The 20,886-nt window shown below is 41.0% G+C and overlaps 2 protein-coding genes across 2 annotated transcripts in view; both read left to right on the forward strand.

The window, feature by feature from the left end:
- Window positions 1-10,779: 10,779 nt before the first annotated feature.
- LOC121390295 lies at window positions 10,780-14,192 on the forward strand. Its single transcript, XM_041522078.1, has 2 exons — window positions 10,780-11,232; window positions 12,071-14,192. Exons 1-2 carry the CDS (start codon window positions 11,174-11,176, stop codon window positions 14,190-14,192), a joined length of 2,181 nt encoding a protein of 726 aa, XP_041378012.1. The 5' UTR covers window positions 10,780-11,173.
- Window positions 14,193-20,723: 6,531 nt separating this feature from the next.
- The window catches only part of LOC121390244 (carcinoembryonic antigen-related cell adhesion molecule 20-like), a 15,436-nt gene continuing 15,273 nt past the window's right edge, over window positions 20,724-20,886 (forward strand). The window contains exon 1 of the mRNA XM_041522024.1: window positions 20,724-20,730. Coding sequence (XP_041377958.1) covers window positions 20,724-20,730 — 7 coding nt within the window. The remainder of the gene's footprint in view (window positions 20,731-20,886) is intronic.

The raw sequence follows: 20,886 nt of genomic DNA on the forward strand, positions 1-20,886 counted from the left end.
ACCGCGACAATGGGTTGATACGACGTGTTTGATATATTCTGCTTTTATTAAAAATAAATCTTATCTTCTTCACATCTGTCCCTTCTCATCGTCCTGTCTTAAAATCTGTTCATCTCGATTTCAACCTGTCCCTTCCCTCAGTCATTCAATCTGTCTCTCTCGTGAAGAATTCAACCTGTACCAAAAAATTAGAGATAAATAAATATATAGGTAGATGTGTGTGTATGTATACGTCTCTTTCTCTCTGTCTCTCTCGCTCTCTCTCTGTGTGATTGTCTCTCTGTGTGTGTGATTGTCTGTGTGTGTGTGTGTGTGTCTGTATGTGTGGTTTGTGTGTGTGTGTGTGTGTCTGTATGTGTGGTTTGTGTGTGTGTGTGTGTGTGTGTGTGTGTGTGTGTGTGTGTGTTTGTGTATGTTAATATATTTGGTATGCATGTCGGGTTTGACTAGTACAAATATAACTATTATTACTGGCACAAATAATAAAATCCTTTGTGGCCTCACAAACTGTATTTCATACCGTTCCTGACACTCGAACTTATGGCATTGATTCTCTCCCAGTTCCCAGACGAACACGTCGGCTATCAAGACATTCTCAAACACAAAAATATTCAGTTAATCGACAGTATAGAGACAAACGATGCGATCTGCCCTTTGACGTACATGAGACCAATCACAATACCAAGATATATCAGTCGTGGACATTAGACCAATCACAATACCAGGATACATCAGTCATAGACATGAGACCAATCACAATACCAAGATATACTACTCAAAAGAATTTAAGGGTCAAAAATGTATAACCAAATAAGTTTCAGAGTGTATTAGATTGATGATGTAAACTACACCAAATTTTTTATTTATTGTTCCATATTTACAAAAAACCACAAATAAACGTCACTGTATACAAGAAAGTCACATGACATGCTGTCAAAGTTGAAGGTTGTCAAACATGGATTTTACACATTAGAACATTCGTTTAATAGTGTGTGAATCCACCCCTGGCGCGAATACACTCGACACATCGTTGCCTCATGCTGTTGATCAGACGTCTGAAGAACTCTTGGGGAATGGCCTGCCACTCTGCCATAAGAAGTTGACCCAGATCATGAAGGTTGGCCGGAGGGGCATGGTTATCCCGAAAACTCCTGCCTAATTCGTCCCAGGCGTTCTCTATTGGGGCCAAGTCACGCGAATATGCTGGCCAATCCATCCTGGCGATACCTTGTTGTCTGAGAAAGTCCGTTACCACCCTGGCGCGGTGGGGTCTGGCATTGTCATCCTGCAGAACTGCCCCGCCGCCAATCTGCTGAAGGCCTGGGAGAACCAACGGCCGGATAATCTCATTCAGATAGCGGATTCCATTCAGATTGCCATCCACCACATAGAAGGGGGTCCTGTGGTGGATAGAGATGCCGCCCCACACCATGACGCTGCCACCACCGAACCGGTGACGTTGTCTAACGTTAACGTCAGCGAAGCGCTCCCCAGGACGTCTGTAGACACGAACCCGACCGTCGTTGAACTGGAGACTAAACCTGGACTCATCAGTGAACATCACTCGACCCCACTGAACACGATGCCACCGCAGATGAAGCGTGCACCAGTGACGTCTGGCCGTTCTGTGACGTGGTGGTCGAACAGCCTGGCGACGGCAGCGTAGATTATTGGCTCTCAGACGATTGCGTATGGTTTGATCAGACACTCGAGTTCCAGTCGCAGTCCGCAGATTGTCACGTAATCGGCGTGCAGTGGTTGTGCGTTGACGTAGAGCCATATTGGTGATGTAGCGGTCCTCTCTATTTGTAGTGCTTCGGGGTCTTCCCGAACGTGGACGATTTCGAACAGAATTCGTTGCTTGGTACCGTTGCCACAGTCGCCAACGACACTCTGACTGACACCAAGTCTCAGAGCAACATTTCTTTGCGTATTGCCATCCTGAAGCCAAGCAATAGCCCTTCCTCGATCTTCGATAGTCAGTTGAAGTCGTACCATTGTCAAATTTGGAGTGTGCACCGTACACGAACGCAAGCTCCAGTTATACAGAAATTCAGCATTGGGAACATGGAATATACGTGCAAAGCGTGCAAATGAAGCGCTTTGTGAAAAAGCAAGTTATGGGCACTTAGCAGACCTTTCGCTTTCGCCCTAATTTACGTACAAATGTAAGCATGTTTTCGCCATTAGAACTAGTCGACAGTGTCAATGACAGTGGATTTTAATTCATTTATGGGTTGCTTAGACCCACTTTCGTCAAAATGGAACAATACCATGCGTGACATTATGGTCTAGCTAATATAATTGACATTCAGAAAATAATGTCGAAAATATCGTTTGACCCTTAAATTCTTTTGAGTAGTATATATCAGTGATACCAGGATACATCAGTCATAGACATGAGACCAAACACAATACCAGGATACATCAGTCATAGACATGAGACCAACCACAATACCAGGGATATATCAGTCACAGATATGAGACCAATCACAATACCAGGATACATCAGTGAGACAATCACAATATCAGGATACATCAGTCATAGATATGAGACCAAACACAATACCAGGATACATCAGTCATAGACATGAGACTAATCATAATACCAGGATATATCAGTCATAGACATGATACCAATCACAATACCAGGATACATCAGTGAAACAATCACAATACCAGGGATACACCAGTCATAGACATGAGACCAATCACAATACCAGGATATATCAGTCATAGACATGAGACCAATCACAATACCAGGATACATCAGTGAGACCAATCACAATACCAGGGATATATCAGTAAGACCAATCACAATACCAGGATACATCACTGAGACCAATCACAATACCAGGATACATCAGAGAGACCAAGCACAATGCCAGGATACATCAGTCATGGACATAAGACCAATCACAATACCAGGATACACAATTGGGACCAATCACAATACCAGGACACATCAGTGAGATCAATCACAATACCAGGGATACATCAGTCATATACATGAGACCAAACACAATACCAGGATATATCAGTCATAAACATGAGACCAAACACAATACCAGGATACATCAGTCATAGACATGAGACCAAACACAATACCAGGATACATCAGTTATAGACATGAGACCAATCACAATACCAGGATACATCAGTCATAGACATGAGACCAACCACAATACCAGGGATATATCAGTCACAGATATGAGACCAATCACAATACCAGGATACATCAGTGAGACAATCACAATATCAGGATACATCAGTCATAGATATGAGACCAAACACAATACCAGGATACATCAGTCATAGACATGAGACTAATCACAATACCAGGATATATCAGTCATAGACATGATACCAATCACAATACCAGGATACATCAGTGAAACAATCACAATACCAGGGATACACCAGTCATAGACATGAGACCAATCACAATACCAGGATATATCAGTCATAGACATGAGACCAATCACAATACCAGGATACATCAGTGAGACCAATCACAATACCAGGGATATATCAGTAAGACCAATCACAATACCAGGATACATCAGTGAGACCAATCACAATACCAGGATACATCAGAGAGACCAAGCACAATGCCAGGATACATCAGTCATGGACATAAGACCAATCACAATACCAGGATACACCATTGGGACCAATCACAATACCAGGACACATCAGTGAGATCAATCACAATACCAGGGATACATCAGTCATATACATGAGACCAAACACAATACCAGGATATATCAGTCATAAACATGAGACCAAACACAATACCAGGATACATCAGTCATAGACATGAGACCAAACACAATTCCAGGATACATCAGTTATAGACATGAGACCAATCACAATACCAGGATACATCAGTGAAACAATCACAATACCAGGGATACACCAGTCATAGACATGAGACCAATCACAATACCAGGATATATCAGTGAGACCAATCACAATACCAGGATACATCAGTGAGACCAATCACAATACCAGGATACATCAGAGAGACCAAGCACAATGCCAGGATACATCAGTCATGGACATAAGACCAATCACAATACCAAGATACACCATTGGGACCAATCACAATACCAGGACACATCAGTGAGATCAATCACAATACCAGGGATACATCAGTCATATACATGAGACCAAACACAATACCAGGATATATCAGTCATAAACATGAGACCAAACAGAATACCAGGATACATCAGTCATAGACATGAGACCAATCACAATACCAGGATACATCATTCATAGACATGAGACCAATCACAATACCAGGATACATCAGTGAGACCAATCACAATACCAGGATACATCAGTGAGACCAATCACAATACCAGGGATATATTAGTGAGACAAATCACAATACCAGGGATATATCAGTTATAGACATGAGACCAATCACAATACCAGGGATATATCAGTCATAGACATGAGACCAATCACAATACCAGGGATATATCAGTCATATACATGAGACCAATCACAATACCAGGATACATCAGTCATAGACATGAGACTAATCACAATGCCAGGATATATCAGTCATAGACATGATACCAATCACAATACCAGGATACATCAGTGAAACAATCACAATACCAGGGATACACCAGTCATAGACATGAGACCAATCACAATACCAGGATATATCAGTGAGACCAATCACAATACCAGCATACATCAGACAGACCAATCACAATACCAGGATACATCAGTCATGGACATGAGACCAATCACAATACCAGGATACACCTTTGGGACCAATCACAATACCAGGATACATCAGTGAGACCAATCACAATACCAGGGATACATCAGTCATAGACATGAGACCAATCACAATACCAGGATATATCAGTCATAAACATCAGACCAAAGAGAATACCAGGATACATCAGTCATAGACATGAGATCAATCACAATACCAGGATACATCAGTCATAGACATGAGACCAATCACAATACCAGGATATATCAGTGAGACCAATCACAATACCAGGATACATCAGACAGACCAATCACAATACCAGGATACATCAGTCATGGACATGAGACCAATCACAATACCAGGATACACCTTTGGGACCAATCACAATACCAGGATACATCAGTGAGACCAATCACAATACCAGGGATATATCAGTTAGACCAGTCACAATACCAGGGATATATCAGTTATAGACATGAGACCAATCACAATACCAGGGATATATCAGTCATAGACATGAGACCAATCACAATACCAGGATATATCAGTCATAGACATGATACCAATCACAATACTAGAATACATCAGTGAGACCAATCACAATACCAGGATACATCAGTGAGACCAATCACAATACCAGGGATATATCAGTGAGACCAATCACAATACCAGGGCTATATCAATCATAGACATGATACCAATCACAATACCAGGATATATCAGTCATAGACATGATACCAATCACAATACCAGGGATATATCAGTCATAGACATGAGACCAATCACAATACTAGGATACATCAGTGAGACCAATCACAATACTAGGATACATCAGTGAGACCAATCACAATACCAGGATACATCAGTGAGACCAATCACAATACCAGGGATATATCAGTTATAGACATGAGACCAATCACAATACCAGGGATATATCAGTTATAGACATGATACCAATCACAATACTAGGATATATCAGTCATAGACATGAGACCAATCGCAACACCAGGGATATATCAGTTATAGACATGATACCAATCACAATACCAGGGATATATCAGTTATAGACATGATACCAATCACAATACCAGGACACATCAGTGAGACCAATCACAATACTGCAGTACACGTGGGTTTTAACATATGTTAATAAGTTATAATTGTAAATAAATTAATTTTAAGTATTTAAGTAACTAATGTTTTATTTCAGGCTGTTTGCTTACAAAGTATACATTACAGATGTATAAAGAAGTATCCCAAGTAATTAATATTTCTTGTGGCAGGCTATTCCTATATTTAATAGATTTAATTTTTTCAGTGTACCGGCCTCGGTGGCGTAGTGGTTATGCCATCGGTCTACAGGCTGGTAGGTACTGGGTTCGGATCCCAGTCGAGGCATGGGATTTTTAATCCAGATACCGACTCCAAACCCTGAGTGAGTGCTCCGCAAGACTCAATGGGTAGGTGTAAACCACTTGCACCGACCAGTGATCCATAACTGGTTCAACAAAGGCCATGGTTTGTGCTATCCTGCCTGTGGGAAGCGCAAATAAAAGATCCCTTGCTGCCTGTCGTAAAAAGAGTAGCCTATGTGGCGACAGCGGGTTTCCTCTATAAAAAAAGTGTCAGAATGACCATATGTTTGACATCCAATAGCCGATGATAAGATAAAAAATCAATGTGCTCTAGTGGCCTCGGTAACAAAAATAAACTTTACTTTTGTTTCAGTGTAACCAGTATGGACTGAAGCCTAACCTGACAAGAATTCACGGTACAGCAGTGTGTGTGCTGTTCATCTTTAGCTCACTTGTATTGATCAATTTCTATTCTTTTCATTGGCTAACTCTTAACAATGTAACCGTTTTGACCTGAACACTAACTGCACAAGCTTGCATGCTTTTCTCACTGACTTGGGACACAACTTTTCTGACAGTCAAGGCAGAGACAAGCTATATGCAGGTTGGTAACAATTTAGTTTAAATAAATACTTAAAACCGCACACCCTAGTTCCATCCAGCGAAAATAAATTATAATTTGGTTAATCTACAAACCTGTAACACACTTAGATCACGTTTTTATCAAATGGAGTGAAAAAGCAGGTTTTATATCGATAAATACCATGGGAATCCCAATGTCCCAATTGCTTAAAATAATTTTGAAAGTTAGTATTCTGATGTCACCGGTAGATGTCGCTCGAAGCACAACAATGCCTACGTCACGACAAATTTCACAGACTTGGGGTGCGTTCGTTTCACCTCTCCTGGACATGTTCCAACTGTTCTGTCCTGGTTGTATCCCCTTTCCAGATATCGTAAGACTTAGCAAAATTATTGGTTTTAAGGGTTTGTAACGTTTTGTATTGAGACACTTACTTGTCTGAACTTTATTGTTACTGAAAATGTTCACGAACTGTGAAGAAAAATCTCACAAATGAACAACAACAAATCGGATGTTGATTGCGCGAACCGTGCACGAGAAAACAAACCGAACCAAAATGATAACGGTCACGTGATATACCAACGTATGTGACATTAAAAATAGACTGGACCTCGCTTGCTTAACGGTTTTTTCTCGACAGAACGTCTTGTGAAAAAATGCAAAAAATGCATTTCGTGGTTTTACAAACATCAGGATTACCAAAAAGCACTTCAGGTGAATGGAAATGTGTATTCTAAATAATAAAATGTAAGTAAAGTGCAATTTTATTTGTGAAAAATGGGGTTTAATAGCGAAAAACAACGCCGTAATGGTTAACAAATAGCCGTAACTAGGGTGTGTCCCTTTAATTATAAAAATAATCTGCTTACTTAAATGTAAATGTGAATAAATAAATATAAATATGTTAGTACAATATTAGATTATATTGCTTTGGTGACGAGTATAGCTGGAGTTCTGTGTATGGTTTTTTTAATAACCCAGTTGTTATTGCTATGCTATTTTTACTTGGTTATTTGCAACTGAGATATGTGTATATATTAGGTCTTTATTTGTATATGTTGTTTAGGCCTACTGTAGTAAAATAATATTGTAGAGTGAAGTTCTAATCTATATTTTATGACATGCATTATACCCTATAGGTTAATTATGTACTATTTGCTCTGTACAGGTTTTGGTAAACAGTTAGGGTTGGGAGCCAGCCAGTTGATATTACACCCCCGTCTTATCCACAGGGTATGTTTAAGTAATATGTTAAGTACCATAATAATATATTTTATATCTCAAATAGTTTAATTGTAAATATTAACAAGTTGTATAAATAGTTTAAAGAGGATCAATGAAGTAACTAAATAGTAAATGATTCGATAAAAGGAATATATTAAGCTTACCAATAATATATATATATATTATATATATATATATATATATATATATATATATATCATATAATATCTTACATTTTCAGTGCAATCAAAGTATGTGATAATTTTCAGATCACTTACTTTAAGAATTTGATAACTTTGCAAATTAGATGTAAATTAGTCGAGGTCTCGGCACTAGGTTTATTGACATTTAAGCAAACGTACTTGGATGACACTCCATAATTGACGTATGCATTCATAGTCATGAAATAAAAACATTTCAATGGCAATTTGACACTGAAAGCTGTCCAGCGTTCAGAAAACAAAAAACATCATTTCCATTCAAAAATACACCACGCCACACATTCTTACGTCATTTGAATATCTAGTAATGGCGGACTGGAATTAAAGTTGCGTGTACAGTTTACAAAAACACGTTGTATTAAGCTTGAGCTTATATGATAAAGAGATTATTACCCTCGTGTATTTCGGTATTGTCAATATCATATATTAGGAATAAAAATAATGTATTATGCTCGCCAGAGGCTCGCATAATATAATTTTTATTCCTAATATATGATATTGACGATACCGAAAAACACTCTGGTAATATATATATATATATATGTGTACTGTATATATTAGTATTAACGTCTGTAATAAACCCATTTCATTTAATATATAAGCAATATCGCCTAAGATTGTATATGCAAGAGTTCTTTCCCTTTTTAGGTTTTTATTATTCAGTGTTGAGCAATGTATGGTTTTGTATATGTATTTGATTTTTAGGATTTAGAATGTAATAACAAATATTATATTGTACTGTATTTATTACAGGGTGTCTGTATATATGAGTTGCTGTAATGAAGAGATGAATTTCAAACACTAGTTGTTCTGAACCTAACTGAACTGCTACAATACCAGGATATATCAGTGAGACCAATCACAATACCAGGATACATCAGTTATAGACATGATACCAATCACAATACCAGGACACATCAGTGAGACAATCACAATACCAGGATACATCAGTGAGACAATCACAATACCAGGATACATCATTGATACCAATCACAATACCAGGATACATCAGTGAGACAATCACAATACCAGGATACATCAGTGAGACAATCACAATACCAGGATACATCAGTGAGACAATCACAATACCAGGATACACCAGTGAGACAATCACAACACCAGGATACATCATTTATGGACAGAAGAATCTTAGGACAGGTACACAGAAGTTCGAGCACATTGAATTCCAGTTGTTGTGACAAAGTACAACATGCGGTGGTCTGCAGAATTAATGTGATTTTGGCGACAATTCGATATATTTTTCCGATTTTCGACTACAGTCTGTTTCTTTAATCATTTCATCATGGAATAGCATTTCCTGATTTTTGAATATCAGCTTAGAATTTCTGAGCGCAGCCTTGAAATATGCTCCACATGTGGTTGAGACTTGCTATATTCCAAGGCGTGTATAGACGTAATTGTGGTTTTACCCCAGTTCTCTGCCGTCAAACAGCTAGACGGATAGTTACAATCACTCACTATCGACAGAGAAACTCTATCACAAAAACGCGCAATTTAACACAACCAAGCTGTGCACTTGGGATTGTTTTTGAATTGCCATTCGAGTGAGTCATGTTAACACTTTGACTTGCCGTGAAATTTTTGAGCGGCCCAAATATTAAAGAAACGTAATGTACTTGACGTTAGATACGAGTTTCAATGAGCATAAGCTTAGGGTTCTAAAGTATATCAATGTTATAAAGAGATTACAGTCGTTATGCAAAAAGCTAACATTTTAGTACTATTTCAACCCCAAAATATTGTACAAGAATTTATCCTCGCCTCATTATGTTTACAGGGTGATATCCACCAAAAAGCTACTCCTTACAACAGTCTATCATAGGAATGTATTAACTACAGGCATAGGGCTATTAAAACAACACCACGAGAGTTTACCTGCCCAGGTGATGCCTATTACAGCTCGGTCCATGGACTAATAAGGGTGAGAGGTTGGTCTATTTATAGCCATGGCGTGTTATTCATTAAGCGTGAGAGGTTGTGTTATTTATAGCCATGGCGTGTTATTAAGGGTGAGAGGTTGTTATTTTTAGCCATGGCGTGTTAGTAAGGGTAAGAGGTTGTGTTATTTATAGCCATGGTGTGTTATTAAGAGTGAGAGGTTGTGTTATTTCTTGCCATGGTGTGTTTGTAAGGGTGAGAGGTTGTGTTATTTCTAGCCACGGCGTGTTATTAAGGGTGAGAGGTTGTTATATTTAGCCATGGCGTGTTAGTAAGGGTAAGAGGTTGTGTTATTTATAGCCATGGAGTGTTAGTAGTAGTAGGAAACTACCGTTTCTGGGACACTTTCCCCCATTGGATTAACATAGGATAAACCGAGCCTCTCCCACCGAGCCCCCCGCGAGCCTCTCTGGCGAGAGGCGCTAAAAATAGATGGGGTTTCCCAATCGAGCTAAAAATAGAATGAGGTAACCCTCCTTGTGATGGCCACCCTTCGTGATGTACCCACCCATATGCTCCATTGCACCCCACTCAACCCCAAACCACATGTTCTAAACGACTAATGGGATGGCTAATGTGTGCAAAACGCAGACTGTGACCGAGACGAGTCGGTATGTTGAAGCCTGCGAGAGGCGCTAAAAATAGATGAGTGATAGAGACATGTCTGTACGCTTGTTGGAGCCCACAACAGGCGCTAAAAATAGCTCGGGTTTCCATAAGCTCAACATGAGGAAACTCTCCCTTCAGTGGACTTCGAGGTTATTTTCTACTATGCGATAGGGCCCCACTCACGTGTTAAACAGTTTAGAATGTATCGATGCCCTATTTGACAACACTGAATTAGATGCAACAAGAGATACAACAGGTTTGGACCTGTCTTCGTACCACAGACCGAGTAACAGCCAATCTGAATGTTTATGGTGGTGACGTCACTGGAAATCCCCATGCCTAAAACTGTGTATCAACAAAACATTTTTGGACTTGTCTCGTTACTTCGCGGATTTTTAGACGTGTTTCAACTTGTTGAGTTTTAGCAGCCGATGGGTATATAAAGGCTGGATTTCCCCCAAACAAGTCATTCAATCGCCGAATGCAGAAGCAAATGGTCACGTTGAATTTTACTCGAGAAAAACAAAAGCCATCTGAAATGTGAGTATACACTTTAGAATAAACGAGTAATTTATATTTGTTTATTTATTTATTTAGCCTGTTTATTTATTTATTTATTCCCATTACCCATCGAGTTTACAAAGTGTAATCCAAATGGTGGAGGAATGACCGTGTAAAAATAAACAGCGATTTATAGCCGTGTTTCGGTGTTGTTTCCTGTGTGCTTCACGGAAGTCGACAGCGATTAACTAGGTCGTCGGAGCGAGAATTAGAACCAGGTTGTGATGCGGACGAATTCACATTTAACTGATTATAGTTTCTCCCTTATCGACGAAGTATTCATAAGTGTAGAATATGTCAGACTGTAGTATCGTTTAAATGATTTATAGATTGTAATTATTTTATGCTATAAGCATGGTGGAATTGAACACGTTTGAATGTGCGAGGTATAACGGTTTGGGATGTCTGTAACGGGTGATATATAACCATTTTTTATTTATTAAATTATTTTATTTATAGTATTAGTGTCAATACGATTTTACTGTGGTATTTACATATTAATTTAGCAGATGACAAATACTGCAAAAGTCCCAGGGCCATCCTAAGTGCGGGAGACAATTTAAAACACGCCTTCACCGCTCGGTGGTCATATTACAAATGATGGCGGTATGGCTATCGTGTAAATGAGCGAGTTTACTTTTGTAATAAATAAGGGGTGTCAGATAGTATTACAAATGTAGATTTAACACCACCAGACTATTTACAACGGGTTTCCACCCTATTTTTAAACTATTCCAAATGAAGGGTATATATAGGATAGTAGCTAAAATTATAAATCGAGACGAAACATTCTGTCAGTGAAATTATTTTATTGCAGTATGGAGGCCCAGACAAGTATGGAATATGGAAGAACAGCCAAAAGGCAGAGGCTCGAATACGGTTGTAGTGACTGTGGTCAAACCTTTGCACACAAACAAAGTTTAAACCGTCACAAGAAGACGGCCCATGGAAGTCCGAAGCTAACTTGCAGTCAATGCAAAATGACATTCACGAGAAGAGATAACCTGCATCGTCATTTGAAGACACATTTACAACAGGGGGGTGCTAATGAAAGTACTCCACGAGGGACATCTGCCACCGAACCAACACCCACTCAACAAGAACCTGTCGAGCCACCGTGTGACCTTCAAGCCCTAGGAGGCACTATGCAGGTTCATACCATCCCAGGAGAAGGTATACAGAAATACGACCCCATGACATTCCTGAAGGGAAAGTACGACGAGGTCAAGAAGGTGCTGAAGCAAGCCATCAAAGATCGAGGTGAGCTAAAGTGGTACCTGACCATCAAAGTAAAGATGAGCAGGCGGAAAGGTGAGGTGGTGGAAACGGTGGAACCCCATTTCAGAGGCAAGTGTCAAACGTCTCTTAAATTTGAAGACCCAGATGAAGGGATGAAGGAATCGATTAAAAAGATCTATACTTCTTTCATCGAATTTCAAAGGCAGGGTAGCAACTGGACGGTGGATAAGGTGGTAGACCTCACCATTCACATGGCTCGGTACCGACCCCTTCGAGGCTCGAGTTACACACCCCTCCCCATCAAATTGAGAGCTAAGCATGCCATCGTCAATGTTCAGAATCGGGACCAGAAGTGTTTCATGTGGTCGGTCCTGGCGGCATTATACCCCGTCAAACAACATGCAGAGCGGGTGGCTAAGTATGCTCAATACGTCAATCAACTTGACACCACTGGCATTTCTTTCCCCGTTAAACTGGTCGATATTCCCCGGTTTGAAAGGCAGAACAATATTTCTATCAACGTGTTCGGTTACGAAAAGGGAGACGTTTACCCACTCCACGTGACCAAACAACGTTTTGAAAGGCACGTGGACCTGCTGATGATCGCCAACAGTAAAAAGTCACATTTTTGCTGGATCAAGGACTTGAACCGGCTACTATTTGATCAGAAAAGCTATGGTCATCGCCATCATTATTGTCCTTACTGTCTACAGGGGTTCACAAAACAGAGAATTTTGGATGATCATCTTGTTTATTGTCAAACACATGGTCCGCAGAAGGTTGACATGCCCAAAGACGAAGACAAATGGCTATATTACAAGAATGTAAGAAAACAACTCAAAGTTCCCTACATCGTCTATGCTGATTTCGAATGCCTCCAAGTGCCTATTTCAAGATATGAAAAAAGCCCAGAGTCATCCTCCACTGAGAAAATGACTAAACACGTCCCTTCTGGGTTTGCCTATAAAGTGGTTGGCTTGTCACCTGAACATTGCAAACCACTTGTCACCTATAGAGGATTAGATGCCACCGACAAATTTGTCGAGTGCATGGTCAAAGAACAAGAGGACAAAGAAGAGAAATTTAAACAGTGTGAGCTAATGGTGATGACGGGACGAGATCGCCAATCATTCAAGACGGCCACGCAGTGTCACATATGTAAGGCGCCACTCGGTCCTAATCCAGTCAGGGACCACTGTCACATTACTGGAGAGTTTAGGGGTGCAACCCACAGTGAATGTAACCTCAACTACAAGTTTACTGGGCGCATTCCCGTTGTTTTCCATAACTTGAGAGGCTATGACAGTCATCTCATCATGCAGGCCATAGGAAAAATTCAGAGTAAACCCATCAGTTGCATTCCCAACAATATGGAAAAGTACATCTCCTTCAGTCTAGGGTGCATGGATTTTATCGATTCCTTTCAGTTTATGAACTTTTCCTTGGAGAAACTCGTAAGCAATCTGGCCAAGGAAGGACCTTCTAAGTTTGTCCACATGACTCAACATTTCGGCGCAGATCAACTGCCCCTTTTGTTGAGAAAGCAGGTCTACCCATACGAATACTTTGATTCTGAAGCTCTGTTCTTAGAGACCCAGCTCCCACCCAAAGAAGCCTTTCGAAGCTCCTTAACTGATGAAGACATAAGTGACGAGGACTATGCTCATGCCCAAGGAGTATGGGAGGAATTTCGCATCTGAGACCTCGGTCAGTACCACGATCTGTACGTTTCAACAGATGTTTTGGCTCTAGCAGACGTTTTAGAAAATTTCCGGGGTATCTGTTTGAACTATTATGGACTCGACCCAGCTCATTTCTACACGTCTCCAGGTCTGGCATGGCAGGCAGCCCTAAAGATGACTGGTGTGAAACTCGAACTTCTTACAGACATCGACATGCACCTCTTCGTCGAAAAGGGACTTAGGGGTGGAATCTCCATGATATCCCATCGTCATGCCAAAGCTAACAACAACCAGGTCCCAAACCACGACCCTGATCTTCCCAATACCTATATTGCTTATCTAGATGCCAACAACCTTTATGGGTGGGCCATGTCACAAGCCCTTCCAGTGTCTGGGTTCCAGTGGCTAGATGATCCCCATATAGATGTGACCGAGGTACCCGATGATGCATCTGTAGGCTACATCTTAGAAGTCGACCTGGACTATCCCCAAGAACTACACGACCTCCATAACGAGTATCCTCTTGCTCCAGAGAAAATGACGGTGACTGAAGACATGCTATCTCCCTATGCTTCCCAGCTTCTGAAAGAGCTAGATATGAGTGGCATTTCAACAGAGAAACTGATCCCAAACTTGAGACAGAAGGAGAGATATGTAGTGCCCTACCGAAATTTGAAATTGTATATCTCACTGGGCATGAAACTGACAAAGATCCATCGAGTGTTGGCCTTTGAACAAAGCCCATGGTTGAAGGCCTACATCGATTTCAATACAAACAGACGCAAATGTGCCCGAAACGATTTTGAAAAAGAGTTCTTCAAACTGATGAACAACTCTGTCTTTGGCAAGACGATGGAGAACCTGAGGAAGCACGTGGACGTGAAATTGGTTAACAATTCAAAACGCGCTCGCAAGTTCATTGCCAAACCCACTTTTCATGCCTTTCGCATTTTCAACAAAGATCTGGTGGCCATCCACATGCAGAAGCAACGGCTGATTTTGAACAGACCGATCTATGTGGGTTTCGCCATTCTGGACATTTCGAAAATCTTAATGTATGATTTTCACTATAACTACATCAAGTCCAAGTATGCATCCAAAGCTCAACTCCTGTTCACAGACACCGATTCGTTGTGTTACTACATCCAGACAGATGACATCTATCAAGACATGTTACAGGACTCCAATCTGTTTGACACTTCAGAGTATCCCACTGACCATGTTCTGTATAGTACCGTGAACAAGAAAGTATTGGGTAAAATGAAGGATGAGACTCATGGAATCCCTATCCAGGAGTTTGTGGGTTTGAAATCCAAAATGTATTCCCTCATTTTTGAGGAGAAAGGTGAGCTGGTGGAAACAAAACGGCCAAAGGGATCAAGAAGAGTGTCATCAAAAGCCACACAAAGCATGAACATTACAAACAGTGTCTCTTTGAAAGACGCATACACATGTCAAACATGACTCAGATCAGGAGCTATAGCCACCAACTGTACAACATCAAACTGAATAAGTTAGGGCTATCTCCCTTTGATGACAAAAGGTATCTATTGTCTGATGGCATAAGCAGTCTTGCCTATGGCCACTATCACATCTCAGCATAAAACATTAGGACCACCGGATAGTGTAGACTAAAAATGCCACCACCGTCATCTATATAAAGGGGCGACGTTCACGTCAACCTCATTTCGAGTCTGACCGTCGAGGTGTCAAGATGTATCAGAACACTTGTCCAGAATGTGGGAAGAACTTTTCCAGGAGAGACGTCATGTTGAGACACTTTCAGCATAAACATACTAATGACCTGCCACCACCACCGCCGCCGCCGTCGCCGCCGCCGCAGCTGCAGCAGCTGCCGTCGCTGTCACCAACTACCTTGCGTCATCCTTTCACCATGATCGTGTCGGGACCAACCTCGTGTGGTAAGACCTTTTTGGTGTTCAAACTGCTGAGAGATGGAAGAATTCACCCACCTCCCCAACGCATCATCTGGCTCTACAAACGATGGCAGCCTCTCTATGATACGATTAAATTGGTTGCTCGAGTGGAATTCGTTCGAGGCATACCTCGAGATCTTGAAAAAGATCATTATTTAGACCCCAGAGTCAGAAATCTCATCGTGTTGGACGACTTGATGTCTACAGCTGGAAAAGACCCACGCATCACCGACCTGTTCACCGAAGGAAGTCACCACCGAAACCTCTCCGTGATTGCCATCAACCAGAACCTCTATAACAGCAAGGATCCAACACAAAGAAGAAATTGTCATTACCTGGCACTTTTCAACAACCCCATCGACAAGCAACAAGTGATGACCTTGGCACGCCAGATGTACCCAGGAAATACCCAAACGTTCATGCATCCATATGAAGATGCCGTGAAAGAGCCATACGGTTATCTCTTTATCGATCTGAAGCCGTTGACACCCTCTACAGAAAGATTACGACCTAATGCTCTGGATCAAAAGGACGACACCCCCTGGAGAAGAGCTGACAAAGTCTATAAAAGGGGAGAACAGTCAAGAGATGTTTCATTCTTATTCAGACCTTCAAAGTGAGCAGACGTGTGAAGAAGAGCTCCCAGAAATGTATTCTTGTGACGATTGTGGATTAGTGTTCCAAGACGTGCACGATTTGCAGAGACACGTGAAAACATGGTGTCCCGAAAATAGAGGGGAACCTCCTGCAAAGAGAGCTAGATACGAGGTGGAAGAAAGGCATGATGACACCCATGATGAGTGGGAAATGGCTGGACTGGATTATCTGTGGCAGCTAGTCTACAATTGTTATAAAGAGGATATGCGTGAAGACCGACAAAACTACTTGGATAAGGGAAAGTCTGAAGAATGGGTGGATCGAAAGATAGCCAAGTCATGGGAGCAGACATATTTCAATACATTGGCAAATGCATTGCTGTTCACTCGTTGCTTCTCTCGACCTTCTTTGATGAAAACCGATTCTAGACAGAATCCACAAGATGGAAAGCACTGCCGAGTACACGACACTCAAAGACAAAATCAAACCACTCCTGAAGAGGGTGGCTGAAAAAGTTAGTTCTCACACTGACATACCAGATGAGGAATCAGACAGTGATGAATCTGAAAGTGAGGAAGAGGAATCAGACACCGAAGACTAGACTGTATATAAGGCGTCTCCTTTGCCAATAACTGTTATTGATGCTGAAACTACTTAAGTGTGAGGATCATGTGGGAAGATTACTTGAAAGACATTTATTATGATCCATCCAACCCGGCCAGTTTTTCTGGTCGAGACAAACTGTATAGATACGTCAGAAAAGCCGGGAAATACGTCATTAGCAAGAACAATATCAGAAAGTGGTTGCAAAAAACAGAGTCATACAGTTTACATCGTCCAGTCAGAAGAGAACGTTTTCCAGGAACAGAATCGTGGTCACAGGAATTGATGATCAGTGGTCGGCCGATCTCATGGACATGGTAAAGTTTGCACACTATAATCGTGGTTACACCTTTGTGTTGGTGGTAATCGATGTTTTCTCCAAATATCTGTGGTTGAGGCCCTTGAAAGACAAAAAAGGACTGACAGTGGCAAAAGCCTTAGAAGATGTATTCCAAGAAGGTAGACAACCCACTCGAATTCGCACAGATCGGGGTATGGAGTTTAGAGCAAAAGACATTCAAAGACTTCTTAAACAACGAAACATTCGGCATCTGCTCACCAACAACGAAACCAAGGCTGCAGTGGTAGAAAGAGTCTTCAAAACCATCAAGACCCGATTGTACAGATACTTCACATACAAACAGGACTACGAGTACGTCGATCATCTGCAGACATTTGCCAACAGCTATAATTCCACCTATCACAGAACCATTGGTATGGCTCCAGCCAAAGTGAGCCCAGGCAAGGAAACCAACATTTGGTGGAAAATGTATTGGCCAGAGAAAGATGTTAAAACAAAGAAGAAACGTTTCCAATTCAAGGTTGGAGATAAAGTGAGACTCTCACATCTGAGAAATGTATTCACTCGGGAATATGACGAGAAGTGGACAGGAGAAATCTTCACCATTAGCCAAACCCTATTACGTGGTGGACTACCTCTGTATCGAGTGAAGGACTATAATGGCGAAGAAATCCATGGCACTTTCTACCAGTCGGAGCTACAGAAAGTAGACGTCAAAGATGACAACCTGTGGAAAGTGGAAAAAATCCTAAACACGAGAGGTCGAGGGGTCAACAAACAGCACTATGTCAAGTGGTTGCACTGGCCCAAGAAGTTCAGTTCCTGGATACGAGCCTCTGACGTTCAAGCTATTGAATAGAACAATCATTGTACATTGAAGATAGTTTTTGCCCTTCAGGCCTATCGATGTAACCCTATGTGTGTCCATTTTATATATGTGTAGTAGTCTCTAGAGAGACCAGAGATTGTAATTAGAAATAAATGAAAACCAACCCAAAATTTCGCTAGCCCACACAAGTCCCGCTCGAATCGATGGACGGTTGGGAGGTATGGCACTGCGTTTTGTTTTTACTGTTAAATTAGTTAGAGTGGTTGAATCTGGAGTTCCCTATTTAACACTTGCTTGGGGGTCTATATCACATATGGGGAAAACAAAGTTAGTATATGAAGGGAAGGTTCTATTTTTAGCTTGGGGAACTCCGATCTATTTTTAGCGCCTGTCGTGGGCTCCAACAAGCGTACAGACATGTCTCTATCACTCATCTATTTTTAGCGCCTCTCGCAGGCTTCAACATACCGACTCGTCTCTGTCACAGTCTGCGTTTTGCACACATTAGCCATCCCATTAGTCGTTTAGAACATGTGGTTTGGGGTTGAGTGGGGTGCAATGGAGCATATGGTGGGTACATCACGAAGGGTGGCCATCACAAGGAGGGTTACCTCATTCTATTTTTAGCTCGATTGGGAAACCCCATCTATTTTTAGCGCCTCTCGCCAGAGAGGCTCGCGGGGGGCTCGGTGGGAGAGGCTCGGTTTATCCTATGTTAATCCAATGGGGGAAAGTGTCCCAGAAACGGTAGTTTCCTACTACTGTTAGTAATGGTGAGAGGTTGTGTTATTTATAGCCATGGTGTGTTAGTAATGGTGAGAGGTTGTTATTTATAGCCATGACGTATTATTAAGGGTGAGAAGTTGTGTTATTTTAGCGATGGCGTGTTATTAATTAAGGGTGTGTTATTAAGAGTGAGAGGTTGTGTTATTTCTAGCCATGGCGTGTTAGTAAGGGTGAGAGGTTGTGTTATTTATAGCCACGGCGTGTTATTAAGGGTGAGAGGTTGTTATATTTAGCCATGGCGTGTTAGTAAGGGTAAGAGGTTGTGTTATTTATAGCCATGGAGTGTTAGTAATGGTGAGAGGTTGTGTTATTTATAGCCATGACGTATTATTAAGGGTGAGAAGTTGTGTTATTTTAGCCATGGCGTGTTATTAATTAAGGGTGTGTTATTAAGAGTGAGAGGTTGTGTTATTTCTAGCCATGGCGTGTTAGTAAGGGTGAGAGGTTGTGCAATTTCTAGCCATGGCGTGTTATTAAGGGTGAGAGTTTGTGTTATTTATAGCCATGCCATATTATTAATTGTGAGAGGTTGTGTTATTTATAGCCATGGTGTGTTTGTAAGGGTGAGAGGTTGTGTTATTTCTAGCCACGGCGTGTTATTAAGGGTGAGAGGTTGTTATATTTAGCCATGGCGTGTTAGTAAGGGTAAGAGGTTGTGTTATTTATAGCCATGGAGTGTTAGTAATGGTGAGAGGTTGTGTTATTTATAGCCATGACGTATTATTAAGGGTGAGAAGTTGTGTTATTTTAGCCATGGCGTGTTATTAATTAAGGGTGTGTTATTAAGAGTGAGAGGTTGTGCTATTTCTAGCCATGGCGTGTTATTAAGGGTGAGAGTTTGTGTTATTTATAGCCATGCCATGTTATTAATTGTGAGAGGTTGTGTTATTTATAGCCATGGCGTGTTATTAAGAGTGAGAGGTTGTGTTATTTCTTGCCATGGTGTGTTTGTAAGGGTGAGAGGTTGTGTTATTTCTAGCCACGGCGTGTTATTAAGGGTGAGAGGTTGTTATATTTAGCCATGGCGTGTTAGTAAGGGTAAGAGGTTGTGTTATTTATAGCCATGGAGTGTTAGTAATGGTGAGAGGTTGTGTTATTTATAGCCATGACGTATTATTAAGGGTGAGAAGTTGTGTTATTTTAGCCATGGCGTGTTATTAATTAAGGGTGTGTTATTAAGAGTGAGAGGTTGTTATTTCTAGCCATGGCGTGTTAGTAAGGGTGAGAGGTTGTGCTATTTCTAGCCATGGCGTGTTATTAAGGGTGAGACTTTGTGTTATTTATAGCCATGCCATGTTATTAATTGTGAGAGGTTGTGTTATTTATAGCCATGGCGTGTTATTAAGAGTGAGAGGTTGTGTTATTTCTTGCCATGGTGTGTTTGTAAGGGTGAGAGGTTGTGTTATTTCTAGCCACGGCGTGTTATTAAGGGTGAGAGGTTGTTATATTTAGCCATGGCGTGTTAGTAAGGGTAAGAGGTTGTGTTATTTATAGCCATGGAGTGTTAGTAATGGTGAGAGGTTGTGTTATTTATAGCCATGGTGTTAGTAATGGTGAGAGGTTGTGTTATTTATAGCCATGACGTATTATTAAGGGTGAGAAGTTGTGTTATTTTAGCCATGGCGTGTTATTAATTAAGGGTGTGTTATTAAGAGTGAG

Source organism: Gigantopelta aegis, chromosome 15 (assembly GCF_016097555.1).
Source record: "Gigantopelta aegis isolate Gae_Host chromosome 15, Gae_host_genome, whole genome shotgun sequence".
NCBI classification, from domain to species: Eukaryota; Metazoa; Mollusca; class Gastropoda; order Neomphalida; family Peltospiridae; genus Gigantopelta; species Gigantopelta aegis.

What these genes read in the sequence shown, in the direction of transcription:
- LOC121390295 (XM_041522078.1), top strand. Translation starts at nt 11,174, where the DNA reads ATGCAGAAGCAAATGGTCACGTTGAATTTTACTCGAGAAAAACAAAAG. An exon ending in AAACAAAAGCCATCTGAAAT is followed by an intron (nt 11,233 to 12,070) that starts GTGAGTATACAC and finishes ATTTTATTGCAG; the next exon opens with TATGGAGGCCCAGACAAGTA.